The following is a 24,384-nucleotide window of genomic DNA, read 5'->3' on the forward strand; positions in this document are numbered from 1 at the left end:
AAGGAGCGCCCGGCCGGTCACAGACAGCTGTTTTGGACAGAGCTCCAATCAAGGCGTGCACTGTTCCTACTTTTACTCTATAGGAGGTGCTTTATTGCTTTATTTTTCTGCCATAATTTCCAGTCATTATTTTGGTCAGTTTCTGGTGTAAATAATAATGAATGAACCAGGGCTAATGGCCCCGTCCAACCTCTTCACTCACCATGCCCCCTTTTCATAAAATGGCCAGGGTGGCATAAATTGTCATTTGCAAATAGAAACTTTGCGGTGGCACTGAAAGTCACAAATTCAGTGGATTTGCAACTTTTCTACACCAAAAACAGGTGTAGGGGGAATAAGTTCAGTTTCTCAGCCAAAGAACATTAAGATATGAATTCTGTACCATAATTCTGCAAAACCATGTGCTGAGAAATATATAGGATGAAGGAAGCAGTGGAACACCATAGATCTTTCTTCGGCACTCTATTCATTTCTTTGTTTGTGGTTGTAAAAAAAAACTTCATGTTTTGGAATTATACCCATTCCTTCATCAGGTTCTGTTTCAAACCTGAAATGATTCCTTGATAAATCTAAAGATTAACTTTCGATGAATCTTTGATTGTTTTTTGATGATCCACTGTCTCCGGTCACAGTATAAGTGCACTGGTGAAAACATTCAGCTGCAGTCTAGGAGGAATAATATACGGTGATAAGTGTTCTCTCTTCCACTGGCTGAGTGCATCAGGATGACTTAGAAAGAACCTTTTATTGTGATATAAAACTCCTGCCTATAAAGAGCTCCTCTATTTTTTATTTTTTTAGTATTTGAGAAATTTATGGGCAGTCTTGATAACTGAGGAATAGGAAATTGTTTGTCCAGAGAAGGACCATAGATGTTATATGAGTTGACTGCAACCCTGTGACCTTACTAGAGGGAGAAGATGAGTAAAAAAAATCTGAACATTCTCAGGTGGCAACAAAATAACGGAACAATTTATTTAACTTGCTTATATAGTGCCAACATATTCCAAAGCACTTCACAGACATTGTCTTCATTCACTGTCCACAAACTCCATGCAGATGTTGTCCGTGGTGTTGGTGTCTTAGAATGTATATAAATGAGGGTGATGAGTGGGGTCTGCTTTAGGGTCTATACAATTGAAGGGGTCTGATTGAAGAGTCTGATCTGTGGTCTATATTAGGGTCTGTATTGATAGAGTGATTATTGATTGGTGATTGACTACCTACCGTATAAGTGTTCTTTACCCAGGTAGATAAATTAAGTTGACATATGTCTTGTACACAGAGAATCACTGAGACATACTGTACGTGTGATTGGTTTTTCCCCAGCGCTCTGGGCAAACCTGCCCAGATAATCTTTATTTATGCTGGTGAACAAACATATTGCTAAAATATGGCACACAATTGAGATATAGTCATAATTACATAAATTCCATGTTACAAACAAAACTATAAACCATGACAATGATGGTTATATGATTATTTCTGGACATGATAAGCAGGGACACACCAAGGACAGAAGTCCACTGGCAACTTTAGGTCAAATGCAACATTCTTACACTCTCTAACATTGACACATTTATACTGTAGCTTATGTAATGATCCACACATTTTTAGAAAAGAACATTTGGAAAATAAAAATAAAAACATCCTATGTAATTATTACTGATTAATACTTTTACAGTATTCATGTTTCGGTTTGATGAAGGGGTCATATGTTCTACATGTAGTTCACGTTTTGATGTAAACACTGAGGTCAGTCAGTCCATAGCCTAAGGTAAGTGCAGCTATTGACTGTGTGTCTTTATTGCATGATTTGACAAATCTTAGCCAAGTCTAGGAGCCAGCAGAAAGGTTAAGAACTAGCAATGAAATACATACTATAGGGCCTGGAACTGGCTTTACATGCCACTGTAACATCGAAGGACACATCTGCTCATCCTCAGTTGCGGTGAAGACATGGACGTACAGTGAGCACTGGTGTTAGTTAATATCAAAAGCTTGTTCACATCTTGCCAAATAAAGAAAGGAACAAAGAAGGTAAGGGGAAGCGAGTTGTATTAGAAGTATTTAGGCAGTTGTATAAGAGAACAGGGAAACCAAACTGACCATCTTTTTGGTAGGAGTTTTAAATGGTCAGTTACTAACAGCCATGATAAACTTGTAATGCATATGACAGCTCACTTTGGAGCATAATTCTGTTAAACTGGTCTACCCGTAAATATCCATTTAGAGGCTATACATTGAATAGCTGAGGTAAGCATGTGTACAACCAAAGTGTAAGTATGATCTGGTAGGCCTATGATAAAGGGGTTGTATCATAAACTACATATTTTTCACTCTAAAGTTTATTTTCATCAATTACTTTAGCTCTCGTTCCTCCTTGGAGTTTTTTTTTTTTTTTTTTAAACTTACCTCATTTTCAGTTTTCTTTTATCCTCCATGCTTGAGTACTACTTCTTGGTTTGTCATGTGACCGCTGTCCCATAATGCCTTAGGGCAGTGAGATGTGACATGACATCAGCAGATCATATGACACTAACCATGCCCTTTGTTCTTACCAATGACACTAGTGCATTCTACATTACAAGGCTCCAATGCAGGACGTAACCTACAACAACCTCCCTCAGTTCCTTTCACTACAGGTGCAGCATCCCAGTGAGGAGGGTTAAAAGGATAGGAGGAGTAGTACAGATGGGAGTTGTAGTAGTCAAGAAAGCTGCTCTCTTACACGCTCCTTAGGGCCATGAAATTTCTGTATTTTTCACCCTATAAGAAGCACCGGCCCATAAAACGCACCTAGGTTTTGGAGGAGGAAAATAAGAAAAAAATATTTTTCATTAGACCTTCAGATCAGACTTCAGCTAACAGCCCCAATCAGACCCCCAATGTTAATAAGCCCACAACAAGTCACGTGAATGACCCCCAATCAGACCTCATATCTGCCCCCATTGCCTCATATCAGCATATCAGCCCTCTGCACCCCCATTGCCTCTCATATTGCCCCCAGTGCCTCATGTTTAATAAAATAAACCATTTACCTCTCCTGCTCCTGGACGCCGCCGCTTCTCTCCTCCAACGCGCTGTCTTCCAGATAACAGAGCGCAGTCACACTGTGCACAGTCTTCACAGCCGACAGCAGAGGACCAGGAAGCGGTGAGTACACAGCCTTCACTGCTTCCTGGTCCTCATGATCGCTTCCATATTGGAAGCGCTCATTAGTATTCGCCCCATAAGACGCAGCGGCATTTTCACCCCACTTTTGGGTGGGTGGAAAATGCGTCTTATGGGGTGAAAAATACGGTATATAATGATGCAAATGGTAGTGAGGTATAGAGCAATGATGAGGAGCCCAGGTGCTGCAAAAAATCCACTGTACTTTACTGAAGCTATTTTGTAGGTGGTTCACACAAGCACCGTACACATCCAAGGCAGTCTGTACAACGCAGCACAGGCAATTCCCATGGCAGAGTATGGAAGATGGAGTTTAATACCTTTCTTATAATCTGCACAATCTTTCCTTTCCCGGTTTAAAAGATGCACTGCCTCTGTCTTTGGGTATACTGTATTTGGATAGCTCAGCATCCTCAGTGGAATACCGTCTCTAAACAGTGGATCCTTTGTGTCCTTTTTGTTATAGTGGGAAGCTTTATGCCTATTGCTCCACCACATGCAGAGATGTCTGTAGCCTCTATGTGCAGTGGCAAGGTATGGGGGAATAGTATTCAGTTTGTGACACCAGTTTGTTTGTGACACCAATTGCAGCGTGCGCAGGGTACTATCCCAGGGTCCTTCCAAGATGTTATAACGCACGTCCCAGATTAGGAATGCCAGAGTGGTGTAATGGCCTATAATGTCTCTGTAGTGCTGTGGTAGTTGTGTCACGGTGTCTCCTACCTGGGTATGGCTGGAGTCCTGGATCCTGGCTCACTTGCAATAAATTTGAGTGTATTTATATAAATGATGACCAGACCTTTAGATGAAGTTCAAACGTTGCTTTACTTGAAATAACTTGAAATAAGCTGTATACTGTATAACAGTATACAGCTTTGGTCCCTTTGTCCCAGCAGGTTTTGGCAATGATTGGCAGGAATGAATACTTCTGCTTTAAATGTGAAGCTTGCAGGATAAAAGTCTGAAAGCTCTGTAACTGTGGCAGGATTAGCTTCTGCACTTATCTGTGACTTCTGCTGTATGGGGACAGACTAGCTGAGGAGAAATAGGCTTCTCCTAGGATTCTGGACTTCTCTCACAGATGGATTCTCAGGTGATGCTTTCTTCCTGAAACTCTGGAGTTTGTCTGTAGTTTCTGCTTCTTCATCCAGCAAAGCTCTAGCTGCTCTAGCTGCTCTAGCTGCTCTAGCTAGGAATATGGCCAAGTCTCAGCCGAGACTAGGTCCTTTCTGTCTTCCCTAAGAAGGGGTTCTATTGGACACTATCACACAGCCTTTCCCTAGCAGGGGGGAGGCTACACACTGACTCTAACTTCCTTCTCCACCCATCCTGCAGGATGTGGGACCAACCCGCCTCTCCACAGAGGGGGAGATAAGCTGGAATAATCCATTCCAGCTCAGATACACTAAACTGTAACTTGAACCTGTTGCTGCCACCTGCTGGTAGCCAGGCAAATTACATGAACAATTGCATTTAACATAGATTTGTATGCACATTTGTGGAAGACATGAGCAAAATCATATCTGATGACAGTATAAAGGCTCTTAGAAGATAGTAGCGGGGTAGAGGTGTGTAGTAACACAACTCTGGGGTGTTACATATGTACAGTAGGTGCATTAACTTTCTCTGAGAAATGTCTGCAATTTTCTTTAGTAACTGCTAAACATTCGGTAAGATCTCCTTCTCTTAAGAATTGTCACATTGATCCTTGTGATCAGGGGCAGATTGGCCATAGACCTTACAGGGAAATTTCCTGGTGGGACGATGCCCAGGGGGCCGCCTGAGTTGTCCTCACAGCTGGCCAGTGGAAGCTTTTGGGGATGTACTTTGTGCTCCTGGCAGCAGTATTATGTGATGGACTGTGGTATTTGGCTCAGTTGGGCTGGTATAATGTGTCACAATATGGTGTTTCTGGCCCAGCATACTTGTGTTGGCACTGCCTTCCATCATTTTGGATCCTACTACAAAACGGGGTCACTTTTAGTACTTTTTCCAGGGCCACTTTAAGTTCCCAGTCCACTCCTGATTGTGATCCATAGGGTAAATGATTCCCTGGATATTGATAATGGGATGTGTACTCATCAACAACTCACATTAGACTCCTTACACTTTCTCCTAGAGAGGAAGAGGAGGGGCCAACCTTGTCCAGCCACTAGGGAACCTCCAACTCCATATATAACCTTTGGGACATACAATACATGAAATACAGTGGCATTAGCACTTAAGCCACTGCACAGCCAGTAACAGTAAGTCCCTCCAGTAGTCACAACAAACCCCCTAGACCTTCCCCCCCCCCTTCCCCCAAGGGTTTATCTGTATAGTTAGTTGAATTTGTGTATGGGATTGGATAATGTCTTCAACTAATCATAGTGCAGCTTTCATTTTCAGGAACATTTCAAGATTTTTTTTTAAACATTTTCATAAATCTTCCCTGTTATGTGTTATTTGAAGGGCTAATATAGAGATCTGTCTGAACGAAATTGCTATGATGTGGCAGATAGGTTCACAGAATTTCATCCAAATGTGTGCCATGGAACTTAAAAAAATATTCCAAAACATTAACCCTATCAGGAATGCAATGACTACAAATAAAAATTATATGTAATTATATGCTGTATATCTTAGTGTATGATCACAGCTCTGTGAAAATGAAGAACACAATGGAGAAAATTTGCTAATGCTGGCTATTACACAGCATAAACCTAGACCAGGCAGTCAGAAGTGCTGAAAACGTCACAGTCACACACGCTGTGACATAACTTTGGTGCATCTTTGTCACTTGTTAGACTCTTGCCTTCTTTATACCACCTCTTGGATACTTTAGGTGTGCCCAAAAATGTAGTGCTACTAGCGTTAAGCGAATCGAAGTTCACAAAGTGTACTTTGATCCGAATTTCAGGATAAATTTGATTAGCCCCGAAGCCAAATTTCCTCCTGTAGCGGATCGATTTTATACTTACCTGATCCATTTGCTTACGACGGGCTGGCCACCAGCCACCATCTTGCTTAAAGATCTTGGCTGAACTGATCTTGTATGACATCACCACGCCAGCCGGCGTTATGTCAGGCCGCTCAAGATTTCGCGCCAGACCTTCAAGCAAGATGGCGGCTGGGCCAGCGCAAGCAAATGGATCAGGTGAGTATTAGTTATTTTTTTTAATTTTACACTCTTTTATTTATATCAGATGCCGCAATCATGTATGAATGCAGCATCTGAGGGGTATAATAACGGGGATCATTGCAATCGCCACACCCTGTCATTGCACCCAGTACTGACAAAGAAATGCGCTCCGTGTCGGCAAAAAAGCTGAATCAAATTTTACAAAACTTTGCTCATCTCTAGTGCTCACTAGTCAAAATCTGGTGCATTTTAGGACCTAAAAAGTGTCTAGCAAGGCACAAACATCTGTTCTTTTAGTTTACAAAAAAAAAATTAAATTGGCGTCAAAATGATGGCACAACTCACACCTATATCCTGGCACAACCATAATAGTAAATCTGTCTCAAAGGACTGTGGGGGACATTTATCAAGACTGGCATTCCCATACACCAGTCTTGGTCCCCTGTGCTCCCCAGTGAGATGCGCCTAATTTATTAAGAGGCAGATGCCTCATAAATAAATTGGTTGCATTTCTGGCACGCCATGTGCCAGTTTCTTTGGTAAGCCATGTGAAACCCTGCCCCTCTAGCTAAGGCTACTTTCACACTCGCGTTTTGTGTGGATCCGTTTTGTATCTGCACAGACGGATCCGCACCAATAATGCAAACGCTTGTATCCATTAATAACGGATCAGTTTGCATTATTCATTCAAAAAACTTTCACACTGACGTTTCTGGGTCCGCTTGTGAGTTCCATTTCAGGGCTCTCACAAGCAGCCCAAAACGGATCACTTAAGCCCCAATGCATTCTGAATTAATAAGGATCCGCTCAGAATGCATCAATTTGGCTGCGTTTGGTCTCCGTTGCGTTTTTTAGATGGTCACTAAAACACAGCTCGCAGCCTTTTGGTAACCGTCTGACTATGCAGAGCCAAACGGATCCGTCTTGACTTACATTGAAAGTCAATGGGGGACGGATCCGTTTTCAATTGCACCATATTGTGTCAGTGAAAAACGGATCCGTCCCCATTGACTTACATTGTAAGTCAGGACGGATCCGTTTGGCTCTGCATAGTCAGACGGTCACCAAAAGGCTGCGAGCTGCGTTTTAGTAACCGTCTAAAAAACGCAACGGAGACCAAACGCAGCCAAATTGATGCATTCTGAACGGATCTTTATCTATTCAGAATGCATTGGGGCTTAACTGATCCGTTTTGGGTCGCTTGTCAGAGCCCTGAAATGGATTTTACCAGCGGACCCAGAAACGCCGGTGTGAAAGTAGCCTAAGTCCTGCACCCTTTTCTTACCATTTTAGAAAGTAGCACAAAGTTCAAAAAGTCACAAATTATGGCACAAATATGGCATGTGCCATAATTTATAAATTTTTCTATACTACAATAGTGGTGTAAAATTTTTTGTAAATGTCCCTTCTTGTTTCTGTGTATAAAAATCTGAATGTCTTAATATACAGAATGCTAAAAATATCAGGTTTCATTTACTGGAATATTTTTGGTCTTCTAGCGGATAATACCCTTCTCAAATGATCGTAGTGTATTTATACCTGTAGGTAAAATGCTGATCTTGTTTTCCAGTATTCATTATGCTACATAGCTGCTGACCCATTGTAAAGCAACACATAAGGACGACTGAAAAAGTGCTGGCATCTGACACATTTTCATATACTGTACTGTACACTCAGCATCTTAGAACGGTGTGAACACTTATATACCGTCACAGATATGTAAGATGCGGCATTATAACTATAATGTAATAAAAAAAAAAAATGAAATAAATAAATGAACACAATGGAAGAGAATTATCATGAGGGGAATTAATGAAGTCAATTGATAAATTTGACTTAAATCAGCTTGACAGACGAACGATCACTGCTTTCCCACCCACATTACAAAACTAAAGTGAGTGGCGAGAAAATGCAAAATGTCACAAACATAAGCCCTAAACATCACAAAACCCTATTTTTGTGAATTTTAGAAACCATAATTTTTAAGTGCAGGGTGTGAGGGAGGAGTGGGATGGTGCTGGATGAGAGACATACAAACTGCAGTTTCTTAGCCTGCTGCACTTAGCACTTTTGACTCTACTATATCTAGTAAGATAAAGTTCGACCTCTGTTTGGAGTGAGTTAATAAATCACTCACTAGCTGGCAGCAGCTTCCTTATTTCTCTCTCCATAGACGTGTGAGGCTGGAGACACAGACAGGAGCTACTAGAGATAAGAGTGAAGGGAAACAGGAGGAAGGCAGCCTGAGAAACCCAGAGGGAAGTATAATTCTTTAATAAGATATATTACAGAGTTTCTTATATTCACATGTACTATTCATTTATGAACACTTGTTTATAACTGGAGGTGCATTTTAAGATTGCAATTTGGTGACGCTTTTATAGCTAGTAAAATGGACACACACTATTGAATATACCAGGGGTGTTACTAATTACTTCTGGCCCACTAAATTAAATTTTCCTTGGTGCTCTTTACATCATAGGTTCATGGTCTCGCTGTCAGTAAGAATTGCTGCTGCCCACTGAAGGTCATACAGCAGTAGTTGTGAAAACCATCCCTCCTTTTTGGACATTAAAGGGAGCCTGTCACAGAATTTTCACTCACTAAACAATCAATAATGGCCAGAAGAACATTGTACAAGCATGCTAGACATACCTTTATGTCATATGTCTCTGTAGTGAATATCCTGGAAAAGCAGTTTTAAGCCTGTGAAAAACTGCTCCAATGTGCCTAGCGGTTTGGAAAGTACCCAAGCCCACTGTCCTTTCCCGAACTGTGTACCTCCGCTAAGCTTGCAAAAGGTTTCTTCCCCTCTCCACCAATGTCATGCTGATGCGGTTTTTCCCCATTGCATGCTCCTCCCATGTGCTGTGCCTGGCATACCCCCCTCTCCCTGATGACAGATTTTTATTTTTTTAAAGGGGTTAAGGGGTTTCTATTGTGCAAAAGTAGTAAGCCATTATATACTGTATATATATTATAGCCAGAAGTTTACATACACTATATAAAAAGATACATATGCATGTCTTTCTCAATCTCTGACATGAAATCAGAATAAACCTTTCCTGTTTTTGGTCTATTAAGATTACCATAATTATTATTTGCCAGAATAATGAGAGATAATGTTTTAAGGCATTTTTGGGATGGTGTTCTTAGGCTTTCAAGCTTTTCCCTTTTTCCTCCAAACATAACGATGGTCATTATGGCAAAAAATTTCGATTTTAGTTTCGTCAGACCACAGGACATTTCTCCAAAAATGTAGGTCTTTGTTCCTTCATTTGCAAAACATTAATCTGGCTTTTTGCTGTTTCTTTTGGAGTAATGGCTTCTTCCTGGCAGAGTGGCCTTTCAGCCCATGCTCATACAGTACTCGTTTCACTGTGGATATTGACACAATCTTACCAGCTTCCGCCATCATCTTCGCAAGGTATTTTGCTTTTGTTCTTGGGTTGATACGTCGGACCAAAGCACGTTCATCTCTGGGACACAGAACCCGTCTCCTTCCTGAGCGGTATGATGGCTGGACATTCCCATCTTGTTTGCACTTGCGTATAATTATTTATACAGATGAACAAGGCACCTTCAGGTATCTTGAAATTGCACCCAAGGTTGAGCCAGACTTGTGCAAGTCCACAATTCTCTTCCTGATATCTTGGCTGGTTTCTTTAGACTTTCCCATGATGCTACAGAAAGAAGCAGTGTGTTTCAGGTGTGCATTTAAATACATCCACAGGTGTGTCTCTAATTAACTCAGATTTTTCCAACAAACCAAAAAGAAGCTTCCAAACACATGACATCATCATATGGGCAGTCTAGAAGTGTTTAAAGGCATAGTAATCTTAGTAGATGTAAACTTTTGACATTGCCAAAAGTAATAAAAATGTCTTAAAACATTTTCTCTCTTTCATTATTCTGACATTTGGCAAATAATAATAATTATGGTAATCCTAATTAACCAAAAACAGGAAAGGTTTACTCTGATGTCATGTCAGATATTGAGAAAAACATGCATATGTGTCTTTTTATATAGTGTATGTAAACTTCTGGTTTCAACTGTAGATACTCATGGTCTATACTTAGGATAAACCATCAATATCATATTGGTGGGGGTCCGACACCCAGCACCCCCATCAATCAGCTGTTTTGGGCAGCAGTTCTCTCAGACTTGTTGGAGCTGGAAGCACAAGTTTCCATCCAGTGTGTAGTGGTGGTGTATGCAAACTCATCTGTATGTGTCTTTTTATATAGTGTATGTAAACTTCTGGTTTCAACTGTACAGTGGGATGCGAAAGTTTGGGCAACCTTGTTAATCGTCATGATTTTCCTGTATAAATCATTGGTTGTTATGATAAAAAATGTCAGTTAAATATATCATATAGGACACACACACAGTGATATTTGAGAAGTGAAATGAAGTTTATTGGATTTACAGAAAGTGTGCTATAATTGTTTAAACAAAATTAGGCAGGTGCATAAATTTGGGCACCACAAAAAAGAAATAAAATCAATATTTAGTAGATCCTCCTTTTGCAGAAATTACAGCCTCTAAACGCTTCCTGTAGGTTTGTCACAACCAGACAGCTGAGAAGTTCTGACAGAAGCCTTTCAGAACCTCCTCCTTGAGTTTTCTTTGTTTTGAATTTCAGTTCCTCATCTCGTTAGTAGTGTTGAGCGCGAATATTCGAATATCGAATTTTTTTCGCGAATATCGGCACTTCGCTAATTCGCGAATATTTCGAATATAGTGATATAAATTCGATATTTCGAATATTTGTTTTTTTTTTTTTTTTGTTTTTTTTTTATTGTTATATTTTTTTCTTTCCCACTTCCCTAAAGTTGTTCTTACCTGTCCTTTGGATTCCTGGCTTCCTGGCTGCTCCAGTCAGTGCCCGTTGCCGCTTCTGCCGACTTCCATGCTCATGGAGCGTCCCCATCACCATGGGAACATCTCCATATACTAGAATGTACTGTCGGATTTGAGAATTACGTTGAAATCGCAATTCGATTTTTTCAAGTTATAAAATTCGAATTTCGATTTTAACTTAGCACTGCTATATGCCATATTAGTTAGCCTAATATGGCATATAGCAGTGCTAAGTTAAAATCGAAATTCGAATTTTATAACTTGAAAAAATCGAATTGCGATTTCAACGTAATTCTCAAATCCGACAGTACATTCTAGTATATGGAGTCGTTCCCATGGTGATGGGGACGCTCCATAAGCATGGAATATGGCTTCAATGGCTTGGTAGAATTAGCGAATTGACGAATATATTCGTTATATTTCACAAAACGAATATAACGAATGTATTCGTCATATTCCACAAAACGAATATAACGAATGTATTCGTCATATTCCACAAAACGAAGATAACGAAGTATTCTGCATCTTCATTTTAGCTACCTATTCATCAATTTCGCTAATTCTAGCAATGATATAGGAAAGTTGACTATAGAGACAGCTAAGTATAATTCGCTATGCGATTATATGACTGCTTTTTTTTATAAATAGTATAATTATAATAATTATCAGGTATTATAATTATTCTATTTATTTAAAAAAAAAGCAGTAATATAATCGCATAGCGAATTATACTTAGCTGTCTCTATAGTCAACTTTCCTATATCATTGCTAGAATTAGCGAAATTGATGAATAGGTAGCTAAAATGAAGATGCAGAATACTTCGTTATCTTCGTTTTGTGGAATATGACGAATACTTCGTTATCTTCGTTTTGTGGAATATGACGAATATATTCGTTTTGTGGAATATAACGAATATATTCGTCAATTCGCTAATTCTACCAAGCCATTGAAGCCAACCATATAGTAAACCAGGTCCAAGTTGGAATCGCAATTCGATTATGTCAAGTTATAATAATCGAATTTCGATTTTAGCTTAGCACTGTTATATGCCATATTAGGCTAACTAATATGGCATATAGCAGTGCTAAGTTAAAATCGAAATTCGATTATTATAACTTGAAAAAATCGAATTGCGATTTCAACGTAATTCTCAAATCCGACAGTACATTCTAGTATATGGAGATGTTCCCATGGTGATGGGGACGCTCCATGAGCATGGAAGTCGGCAGAAGCGGCAACGGGCACTGACTGGACAGCTAAGTTTAATTCGCTATGCGATTATATTACTGCTTTTTTTTAAAATAAATAGAATAATTATAATACCTGATAATTATTATAATTATACTATTTATAAAAAAAAGCAGTCATATAATCGCATAGCGAATTATACTTAGCTGTCTCTATAGTTAACTTTCCTATATCATTGCTAGAATTAGCGAAATTGATGAATATGTAGCTAAAATGAAGATGCAGAATACTTTGTTATCTTCGTTTTGTGATATATGACGAATACATTCGTTATATTCGTTTTGTGGAATATGACGAATACATTCGTTATATTCGTTTTGTGGAATATAACGAATATATTCGTCAATTCGCTAATTCTACCAAGCCATTGAAGCCATATTCCATGCTTATGGAGCGTCCCCATCACCATGGGAACGACTCCATATACTAGAATGTACTGTCGGATTTGAGAATTACGTTGAAATCGCAATTCGATTTTTTCAAGTTATAAAATTCGAATTTCGATTTTAACTTAGCACTGCTATATGCCATATTAGGCTAACTAATATGGCATATAGCAGTGCTAAGTTAAAATCGAAATTCGAATTTTATAACTTGAAAAAATCGAATTGCAATTTCAATAGGAGAGTAGCCTTTAAGTTAAAATCGAAATTCGATTATTTAAATCGCATATTAATCGCGATAACAAGAATAATGACGAATATTCGATTTCGACGAATATAAAACGAATATTCTATCGAATATTCGCGAATTTCGTCGAAATCGAATATGGCACCTGCCGCTCATCACTACTCGTTAGCCTCTCTCAGCTGTCATGTAGTTGGACTGATTGCATCCCTTTAAATTCCTCCCCATAATGCATTAGTGTGCGGCTTATACAACTTCCTGGAGTGTGTGTGCATGCTGATCCTATTTTCCAGCCTTCTACAAGATAAGTGCTGTACATTTATTTGTAAATTTTCTGTTTGCTGGATCCCAGGTGACCCTGACTCCCTCCGTTTCTAGTGTAGGGAGCCAGTGGTCGTGTCCCCTCACTATTGTAGGGTGTTCAGGTGGTATATAGTCGAGGTACGTGGATATGCGATCATCCACCATTGGGATTTTCGCATAGGCTGAGCAGACAGGGAGAGTGCCAGGTCTTATGCAGGGGTCTCCCTTTTGTTCCTTAGTTTTGGATCCAGTGAGTCATATATTCATTTTGCATTTAATAAAAAGGGGGTTGGAGCCGCGCTGCTCTAGATTAGGTTCCCCGGTCAGTGATGAATAGTATTGGGCTCCACACGCCTTTTCTCTGTCACTCTAACAGGGTCCGATCTTCCAAACACAGTAGCCTCTGTGAGGTTCAAAGGACAGGCAAAATAGTGAAGTACCCTTTACCAGATGGTATAAAAAGGTTTTAATCTACTCACAACAAAGTTGTTCAACAAAGGCATATAGTAATTCCACTTTACAACGTCTCGTTCCTGCCGGAACGAGACGTTGTAAAGTGGAATTACTATATGCCTTTGTTGAACAACTTTGTTGTGAGTAGATTAAAACCTTTTTATACCATCTGGTAAAGGGTACTTCACTATTTTGCCTGTCCTTTGAACCTCACAGAGGCTACTGTGTTTGGAAGATCGGACCCTGTTAGAGTGACAGAGAAAAGGCGTGTGGAGCCCAATACTATTCATCACTGACCGGGGAACCTAATCTAGAGCAGCGCGGCTCCAACCCCCTTTTTATTAACTGCATTGAGTGTGAATACCTACCACACTACCACGGAGCCTGCAGCAGCGCAAGTACTTGTCCTCACTGGGACACAGGACTGACCTTTATTGTACTGTTTTCATTCATTTTGCATTGTCTTGTTTCCTGTACACCTTCCGTGACAAGGTTCCAATGAGAGTCTGGATTCCGGTTGAAAGTATTTTGGACCATTCATCTTTACAAAAACATCTTTAGTTCATCTTTAGTTCATTCAGGTTTGATGGCTTCCGAGCATGGACAGCTCTCTTTAAGTCACACCACAGATTTTCAATTATATTCAGGTCTGGGGACTGAGATGGCCATTCCAGGACGTTGTACTTGTTCCTCTGCATAAATGCCTTAGTGGATTTTGAGCACTGTTTAGGGTCGTTGTCTGATTGAAAGATCCAGCCCCGGCGCAGCTTTGTCACTGATTCCTGGACATTGGCCTCCAGAAACTGCTGATACAGAGTGGAATCCATGCGTCCCTCAACTTTGACAAGATTCCCAGTCCCTGCACTGGCCACACAGCCCCACAGCATGATGGAACCACCACCATATTTTACTGTAGGTAGCAGGTGTTTTTCTTGGAATGCTGTGTTCTTTTTCCTCCATGCATAACACCCCTTGTTATGGCCAAATAACTCAATTTAAGTTTCATCAGTACACAGCACCTTATTCCAAAATGAAGTTGGCTTGTCCAAATGTGCTTTAGCCTACCTCAAGCGGCACTTTTTGTGCTGTGGGCGGAGAAAAGGCTTCCTCTGCATCACTCTTGCATACAGCATCTCCTTGTGTAAAGTGCGCCGAATGGTTGAACGATGCACAGTGACTCCATCTGCAGCAAGATGATGTTGTAGGTCTTTGGTGCTGGTCTGTGGGTTGACTCTAACTGTTCTCACCATTTGTTGCTTCTGTCTATCCGAGATTTTTCTTGGTCTGCCACTTCGAGCCTTAACTTGAACTGAGCCTGTGGTCTTCCATTTCCTCAATATGTTCCTAACTGTGGAAACAGACAGCTGAAATCTCTGAGACAGCTTTCTGTATCCTTCCCCTAAACCATGATGGTGAACAATCTTTGTCTTCAGGTCATTTGAGAGTTGTTTTGAGACCCCCATGTTGCTACTCTTCAGAGAAAATTAAAAGAGGAGGGAAACTTACAATTGACCCCCTTAAATACTCTTTCTCATAATTGGATTCACCTGTGTATGTAGGTCAGGGATTACTGAGCTTACCAAGCCAATCTGAATTCTAATAATTAGTTCAAAAGGTTTTGGAATCAATAAAATGACAACAGTGCCCAAATTTATGCACCTGCCTAATTTTGTTTAAACAATTATAGCACTCTTTCTGTAAATCCAATAAACTTAATTTCACTTTTTTAAATATCACTGTGTGTGTCTCCTATATGATATATTTAACTGACATTTTTTATTATAACAACCAACGATTTATACAGGAAAATCATGACGATTAACAAGGTTGCCCAGACTTTCGCATCCCACTGTATAACACTCACAATTCACCACCGAACGGCTAATAGGATGTACAGTACGCATATTTCCTTTTTCTACACCACTTAGGCTACTTTCACACTAGCGTTCGGGCGGATCCGTTCTGAACGGATCCGCTCATAATAATGCAGGCGGAGGCTCCGTTCAGAACGGATCCGTCTGCATTAAAATGACAAAAAAAAAGCTGTGTGAAAATAGCCTCGGACGGATCCGTCCAGACTTTCAATGTAAAGTCAATGGGGGACGGATCCGCTTGAAGATTGAGCCACATTGTGGCATCTTCAAACGGATCCGTCCCCATTGACTTACATTGTAAGTCTGGACGGATCCGCACGGATCCGCACGCCTCCGCACGGCCAGGCGGACACCCGAACGCTGCAAGCAGCGTTCAGCTGTCCGCCTGTCCGTGCGGAGGCGAGCGGAGCGGAGGCTGAACGCCGCCAGACTGATGCAGTCTGAGCGGATCCGCTCCATTCAGACTGCATCAGGGCTGGACGGCTGCGTTCGGGTCCGCTCGTGAGCCCCTTCAAACGGAGCTCACGAGCGGACCAGCGAACGCTAGTGTGAAAGGAGCCTTAAATAGCTGTAGTAGAATGTTACTTCAATGCTGAATGCCAATTATGGCGTATATTTTTTCCTTTTTTTCCTATTTCTACACCTCAAAAAAATAAATATAAAAATCATAATTCACCGCAGAATGGCTAATAGGACATACGTATATTTATTTTTTCTACACAACGTAAATGGCTGTAGTACAACGTTACTTCACCACTGAACAGCAATTAAGACATATATACAGGTCCTTCTCAAAAAATTAGCATTTTGTGATAAAGTTCATTATTTTCTGTAATGTACTGATAAACATTAGACTTTCATATATTTTAGATTCATTACACACCAACTGAAGTAGTTCAAGCCTTTTATTGTTTTAATATTGATGATTTTGGCATACAGCTCATGAAAACCCAAAATTCCTATCTCAAAAAATTAGCATATCATGAAAAGGTTCTCTAAACAAGCTATTAACCTAATCATCTGAATCAACTAAATAACTCTAAACACCTGCAAAAGATTCCTGAGGCTTTTAAAAACTCCCAGCCTGGTTCATTACTCAAAACCGCAATCATGGGTAAGACTGCCGACCTGACTGCTGTCCAGAAGGCCATCATTGACACCCTCAAGCAAGAGGGTAAGACACAGAAAGAAATTTCTGAACGAATAGGCTGTTCCCAGAGTGCTGTATCAAGGCACCTCAGTAGGAAGTCTGTGGGAAGGAAAAAGTGTGGCAGAAAACGCTGCACATCGAGAAGAGGTGACCGGACCCTGAGGAAGATTGTGGAGAAGGACCGATTCCAGACCTTGGGGGACCTGCGGAAGCAGTGGACTGAGTCTGGAGTAGAAACATCCAGAGCCACCGTGTACAGGCGTGTGCAGGAAATGGGCTACAGGTGCCGCATTCCCCATGGTCAAGCCACTTTTGAACCAGAAACAGCGGCAGAAGCGCCTGACCTGGGCTACAGAGAAGCAGCACTGGACTGTTGCTCAGTGGTCCAAAGTACTTTTTTCGGATGAAAGCAAATTTTGCATGTCATTCGGAAATCAAGGTGCCAGAGTCTGGAGGAAGACTGGGGAGAGGGAAATGCCAAAATGCCTGAAGTCCAGTGTCAAGTCCCCACAGTCAGTGATGGTCTGGGGTGCCATGTCAGCTGCTGGTGTTGGTCCACTGTGTTTTATCAAGGGCAGGGTCAATGCAGCTAGCTATCAGGAGATTTTGGAGCACTTCATGCTTCCATCTGCTGAAAAGCTTTATGGAGATGAAGATTTCATTTTTCAGCACGACCTGGCACCTGCTCACAGTGCCAAAACCACTGGTAAATGGTTTACCGACCATGGTATTACTGTGCTCAATTGGCCTGCCAACTCTCCTGACCTGAACTCCATAGAGAATCTGTGGGATATTGGGAAGAGAAAGTTGAGACGCAAGACCCAACACTCTGGATGAGCTTAAGGCCGCTATTGAAGCATCCTGGGCCTCCATAACGCCTCAGCAGTGCCACAGGCTGATTGCCTCCATGCCACGCCGCATTGAAGCAGTCATTTCTGCAAAAGGATTCCCGACCAAGTATTGAGTGCATAACTGAACATAATTATTTGAAGGTTGACTTTTTTTGTATTAAAAACACTTTTCTTTTATTGGTCGGATGAAATATGCTAATTTTTTGAGATAGGAAATTTGGGTTTTCATGAGCTGTATGTCAAAATCATCAATATTAAAACAATAAAAGGCTTGAACTACTTCAGTTGGTGTGTAATGAATCTAAAATATATGAAAGTCTAATGTTTATCAGTACATTACAGAAAATAATGAACTTTATCACAATATGCTAATTTTTTGAGAAGGACCTGTATATATATTTTTTAAATTAATAAACTCTCCCCCCCCCAAAAAAAATATTAATATTTACAATTCACCGCAGAATCAATTAAGATGTATTCTTTTTCTAATAACTACACCCTGAAAAAGGAAATATAACAATCACCATTCACTGGAGAACGGCTAATGGGACATATGTATATTTCCTTTTTCTACACTATGTAAATGGCTGTAGTACAATTGTAACTTCACCGCTGAATGCCAACTATGCCATATATTTTCCCCTTTTTTCTCTATTAATACACCCCCAAAAAATAAATAAAGTAAAATCATCGCAGAACGGCTAATGGGATGTAAGTATCTTTCCTATTAATTCACACCGTAAATGGCTGTAGTACAATATAACTTCACCGCCAAACGGCACTTATGACATATATTTTTTTTTTCCTATTAAAACACCCCTCAAAAAAAGTAACACAATGTCAAATCAACGCAGGATGGCTAATAGTACATCCCATTAATACACCCCGTAAATGGCTGTATCACACAGAACTTGCACAATAATCACAAGCAAGATTTGCTGGAATTAGTGATGTATCATATATTGCAGACAACCTAAAAGCAGCAGTATAATGGACATTTGGATCCCCAATTAGTGCAGCAAGGTGTAATAGAATTGCTCCTATTACCCAGGCTGTACACTCTCCTAATGCACCATGTTCTCCTTCTGCAGTGTAGATGATGCCTCGCTATCCTTTCCCCACACCTTGACTAATCTTTCCCTGAACTTCTAAATCATTTTTTCAGTACAATAAAGTCTTTCCTAGCACTTTCCCTAGTGCCTGCTGACGTCTCTCCCTGCACTAAGTACACTGGAAAATGGCAGAACCCAAAATGGCTGAGGCTATTTATAGGGCTGTGACATCACAGGGGCTGACTGCTGATTGGCTGCATGCATGGCATTGTGGGTGATCCCTCATTCCCAGAGTTCTTTGCTCTATGTCCTAACATGTGCAGTAGCCATTTTAGGAAAAATGTGATTCGTTACCACAAAGCGCGAGGAAATTCGGATTCGGTGCAAATCAATTTTCTCCTGAAATTCGGATCGAATTCCACTTCGTCAACTTTGATTAGCTCACCTCTAATCCTATCCTTTTCAACCTCAGAATCAATGTGGTGCCTTCTTCAGCAGTGATCCACAGGATTATAATCTAACATAAACAGTGCATCATTAGCATTTCAGTGATCAGCCCTATTTTATAAAAAGGGGTCTTTGTCTTCATGACTTCAAACTATTGGACAACTTGCAACTTGGATTGTTTAACCATCAACTGAAACTCAATTCCAGAAAACTAAAACTATTTTTATTTTATTAGTGTCAGTTGAAGGGGTAAAACACTCCCAGAACCCCAATATCAACCTGTTTTACAACAGAAGTCTGTTTCCTGTTTACAGTTCTTACTTTCCATCTACAATTGATACCCTGCAGTACTAGAGGTCTCTATTGGCGCATACTAAGTGTAACTGGCAAAAATATGAAATGCCCCAGAATGCCCTGCTGTATATTAGATTATTCACTGCTACTACAGTTTTGTACCTCAGTATCAGAGATACAGTATTGATCTACATTTTTCTATGATTCACATTTTATACTTAATATATTATCCCTATGATACACTATATGAAAAAAAGTATTGGGACACAGTTCTCAGATATTTCATTCAGTCCCATTGCCACAGGTGTATAAAATCCAGCCCTAGCCATGCAGTCTGCCTTTACACACAATTGGGAAAGAATGGTTTCTTCTAAAGAGGTTACTGAATTCCAGTATGGTCCTGTAATAGGATTCCACTATTCTAACAAGCCAGTTCATGACATTTCTTCCCTCCTATATATTCCACCTTTAATTGTGAGAGGTATTATTGTAAATTTAAAGTGTTTTTTAAGAACCACAGCAATTCAGCCATGAAGTAGAGACCATGTTAAGTTACAGAGCAGGGTGACCGAGTGCTGAGGTGAATAGTATATAAAAGTCATCCACACTCTGCTGACTCAATAACTGTACAGTCCAAATCTCCTCTGGAATAACATCAGCACAAAAACTGTGACCGGGAGCTTCTTGGCATGGGTTTTCAATCATGGCCGAGCAACTGCATGCAAGTGTTACATCACCAAGCACAATGCCAAGCGTTGAATGGAAACGTGTTCTATCAATGGATGAATCAGGCTGTATCTGGTTGTCTAATGGACTGGTCTGGGTTTGGTGAAAGCCAGAAGAAGGCTACCTATCTGACTGCATTGTGCTGTAAAGTTTGCTGGAGGAGAGATAATGCTTTTGGGTTGTTTTTCAGGGGTTGGCTTAGGCTCCTTAGTTCAAGTGACCTTAATGCATCAGCATACTAAGACATTTTGGGCAATCAAATGCTTCCAACTTTGTGTGAACAGTTTGCAGAAGGACCTATTCTGCTCCAGCATGACTGCACCCCAGTATACAAAGCAAGGTCCATAAAGGCATGGTTGGGTGACTTTGGTGTGAGAGACCTTGACTGGGCACACACAGGACCTCAATACCATTGAACACATTTGGGATGAACTAGAATGAAGATTGGGAGCCAACATCCAACATCAGTATCTGAACTCACAAATGCTCTTCTGGATGAATGGGAAACATTTCACATAGACAAACTCCAAAAGGAGCTGTTTTATTTGCAACTGGGAGACCGACTCCATATTAATGAGTTTTACAGCCATCTCTAAGTGATGGCCTGTCCTGAGGATAGGCCATCACCAGCTGATCGGCAGAGGGCCAACATCCTTCACTACTGCCCAACAGCTGTTTAGGTGTAGCTCTATCACTGGAAGTTGGCACCAGAACTATACTACACCATCATCATTGGAGTGCAGTGCTGCTCCCATTGACTTCAACTCCTATAATGCATGTGGATTTGGAATGGGATGTCATAAAAGTTCCTGTACGTGTAATGTCTAGGTATCCCAATAATTTTTGACCATATAATGTGTCTTCAAATGATTTCCAATAAAATCTCACAGAGCTAGACCATCTTACTTAATGCAAATAAATGAACCATGTCTAATATTGAGCAGATTAAAATGGAGCTTTTTGGGATTAGGAGTCCAGTGGGTGGTCCTACTTAGTGTTGATCACTGAGTAGGGCCACCCACTGGACTCCTAATCTTTCCCTACAAAGCTCCATATCAATCTGATCAATATCGATCTTGGTTCATTTATTTGCATTATGTATGATTTTATTGCGCTATTTTATTTTATTTTTTTTGAGAAAAAAAAACTCCTAAGCTTAGAAAGAGCAAAACTTTCCCTACAAAACTACAGTATATACTGTGTCATACTGCTCAGCTCCTTCTGTTGTACACCATGCTGCCTGCAGACCGCACTGTATGTACAATGTGGTACAATATAGTAAGTTTACCTGCAGTTTTAGAGCAAACAACAATAATACATAGTGATTTCATGAGGAGCTATATCCAACGATAACCTCAGCTCTGCTACATTCTGGAAGATAACTGGTTTACATTTGCTCGTCTGTGTTATGCTCTTTTTTAAAATTTTCATATCTTTGGTTTACTAGTTAATCTGGAGAGGATCTATGAGATCAGAAAGCAGATTTGCTTTTTCCCCCTACATAAAGCACAAATAAATCAGGCTGAGCTGTAATACCAGACACAGCCACTGGACAAAGGTGGCAGCATTTTTAGAAAAGTGCAGACTTCCATATTTTCCATATAAGAGGATTATTATCTAAACCTGGCACATACAAAATATGGCCGATGCTGTGTGCGTGTCTGCATTATATATTAAAGCATATAAGTGAGGGGGAGATACACAAGTAGACGTAGGAGGAGGCTGTTATTTAACATATATCTGAGAAATGCACTGATTTCATCTACATTTCATCTACAGCTTCTTACCCATTCTTACTGAAACCACTTATCTCAGCTTTAGCTATTTTATTCCCAAAGCATACATTTGCTCATTTTGACGTCTTCCTTTATGCCAGTAATTGCCACTTTAGGCTGCAGAACTAAATCTGAAGGTTTTGGCAATTCCCCTCTCCTTTATAGCTTGTTGACACAGCAATATCACACAATAGCCTGGTATCCACCAATGCGATTATTTCACTCAAAGCTAAGCTACGAATCCTATTAAACAGGTTTTGACGGTAGCTCTTGTCGGAAAAATCCTCCAAAGTATTTTCCTGTTTGTCTTATAGATGACTTACCATTGAACCTCATTTCGCAGGATTACCGGCCTTTAGTGCACACTTAGGATACAGTTATAAAGGTCTGGGATAGCAATAAACGAAGGCATGGCTTGCAGAAAGATGCTCGTATGCCAATTAGGGAGGAGGGTTAAAAGAGGAAACATGAATCTAGCATGTCAAATAATTCAAAGTGGGAAGTGCATTGCCATGTGAATATTATATATGGTCTAATAGTATTTGCTGTTGGGTTCTGTCTCTGTCACACAGCAGATCTGCTTTTCACCCATTTCTGCTTACTCCAGATGGAGCTTGTTGACTTTATAGCTAATGAGAAGGAGAAGAATTGCAGACATGGTTTAATCTTTGTTTGCCAAAACAAATGTGGGCAATAAATCAAAGCCAAACCACCACGTTCACGGTAATGAAAACAAAGCACGAACTATTCGATAATGCTGAGCGTCTTTTTATATTAGAGACAGTCAATCAAACAACCTTTCCGGGCAGAGTTCCATCTTTGTCCCTTTTAGAGGATGGTGCAGATGTTACAGAGCGGAGTGTGTCAAGTGGCACAACTTTTCACATATTTAGGAGGCTATTTGAGATTCTACAGAACAGCAGATGTCTTAACTCAATGGTCCTGGTGCACAGAAGAAACACAATATCTGCTTCATCTATAATGCCCGTCTGGTGGCATCTACAATAGATTTACTGGAAAACTGTTGGGAACCTATTATATGAACTGTAGCATTGTTATATTTTTGTAGATATTTCCTAGCTAAGGTACGGTATCTGCAGGTTTAATGTTGTAAGCATGACAAATTCATTGTCTACATATAGAAAATCAATGTCAATTAGAAGTAAAGTGACTTACTGTAAAAGATGTACTCAGTGTAACTGCTCCAGATTTTGTCATCCCTATACTGGTTTACGAAGGCTGCCGTTCCAGTAGAATTGCAGGCTACCATGTGAAACCCAGCTTCAGATAGCCTGTCAAAAGCTTGCTCCAAGTATGTGAACTTTAGGTAGAACCTAGACGTGTACTTTTCTGGGGGGCGATCCGGGTCTCTACTCTCATTCAAAGTTTCTCCAAACACTTCTTTAGCCAAAGCTATTCTACCACATACCATAATCCTGGCCACTCTTCTGAACTTAGCATCAGCCTGGTTATCTCTCACCATGGTGTAGGACCCTCTGTAGCCTATGGTGATGAAACCAGATTTTTTGTCTAGAGCCGCAGTTCTGAACAGGTCACTGCTTTGTGAGTTTTCTTCGAGGTCACTCTGGCAGCCTTCATCATTCAAAGAGCTCTGCTTGGTTACTTTAGGTGTCAGAAGCTTCACTAGGTCGCCGAGCTGGAAATATTCAGCTTCTCTTAAAAGTCTTTCCTTTTCTGGAAAGTGGTCCGGGAGCGAGAGCTGCTTGTCCCTTAGATAGTCAAGTACATACCTGAAAAGGAAGCCATCCCTGTCTATAAAGAACCGAGACCTGTTATCTCTGGGAAGCTCCTTGACATTGTTCCTAGAGAACATACTGTATAAAGTGCTGTCCGGTACGCTGATAAGTGTAGAGTACTTTGTGACATAAACTTGGCCGCCCACATTCAACTCTACCACGTCCGGAAAAGGATACGACATTTCGCTGATAGGGAGGATTGTATCTTTCAGAGCCATATCTCCACATCAACATGCAGAAAGTGAGGAACTTCAGAAGACAATGTCCAATTCAATAGCTTTCAGTTAAATCCACAGCCAGAACTCTCAGGTAAGGCTCAAAGACTTCTATTAAGCCCCACAAAGACCAGTTTTCAGCACCACCGACAGTGCTCCATCATAGTCGCCCCCACAGAAAAGCAGTGATCAGCACCAAGGACAGCAACACACAATAGTCTATGCAGCTCCAGAGCAGAGCAGTTCTCAGCACCAAAGACAGCAGCACACAATAGTCTATGCAGCTCAAGAGCAGAGCAGTTGTCAGCACCAAAGACAGCAGCACATAGTAGTGTATTCAGCCTTGCAGCAGCACCACGGACAGAAGCACATAATGCACAGCACTGAGAGCTTCTAGGGAACTGAGCTGACGTCACTCCAACTGCAGGCTGGGCTTCAGGAAACTTTTCCCA

At 40.6% G+C, this 24,384-nt stretch overlaps 1 protein-coding gene across 1 annotated transcript in view; it reads right to left on the minus strand.

Moving 5' to 3' along the window:
- KCTD8 (potassium channel tetramerization domain containing 8) overlaps positions 1–23,935 on the minus strand; it is a 253,560-nt gene extending 229,625 nt beyond the window's left edge. The window contains exon 1 of the mRNA XM_044292510.1: positions 23,137–23,935. Within this exon, the coding sequence (XP_044148445.1) occupies positions 23,137–23,935 (799 nt within the window). The remainder of the gene's footprint in view (positions 1–23,136) is intronic.
- Between the last annotated feature and the right edge of the window lie 449 nt (positions 23,936–24,384).

The sequence above is a fragment of the Bufo gargarizans genome, chromosome 1, assembly GCF_014858855.1.
Source record: "Bufo gargarizans isolate SCDJY-AF-19 chromosome 1, ASM1485885v1, whole genome shotgun sequence".
Taxonomy (NCBI): domain Eukaryota; kingdom Metazoa; phylum Chordata; class Amphibia; order Anura; family Bufonidae; genus Bufo; species Bufo gargarizans.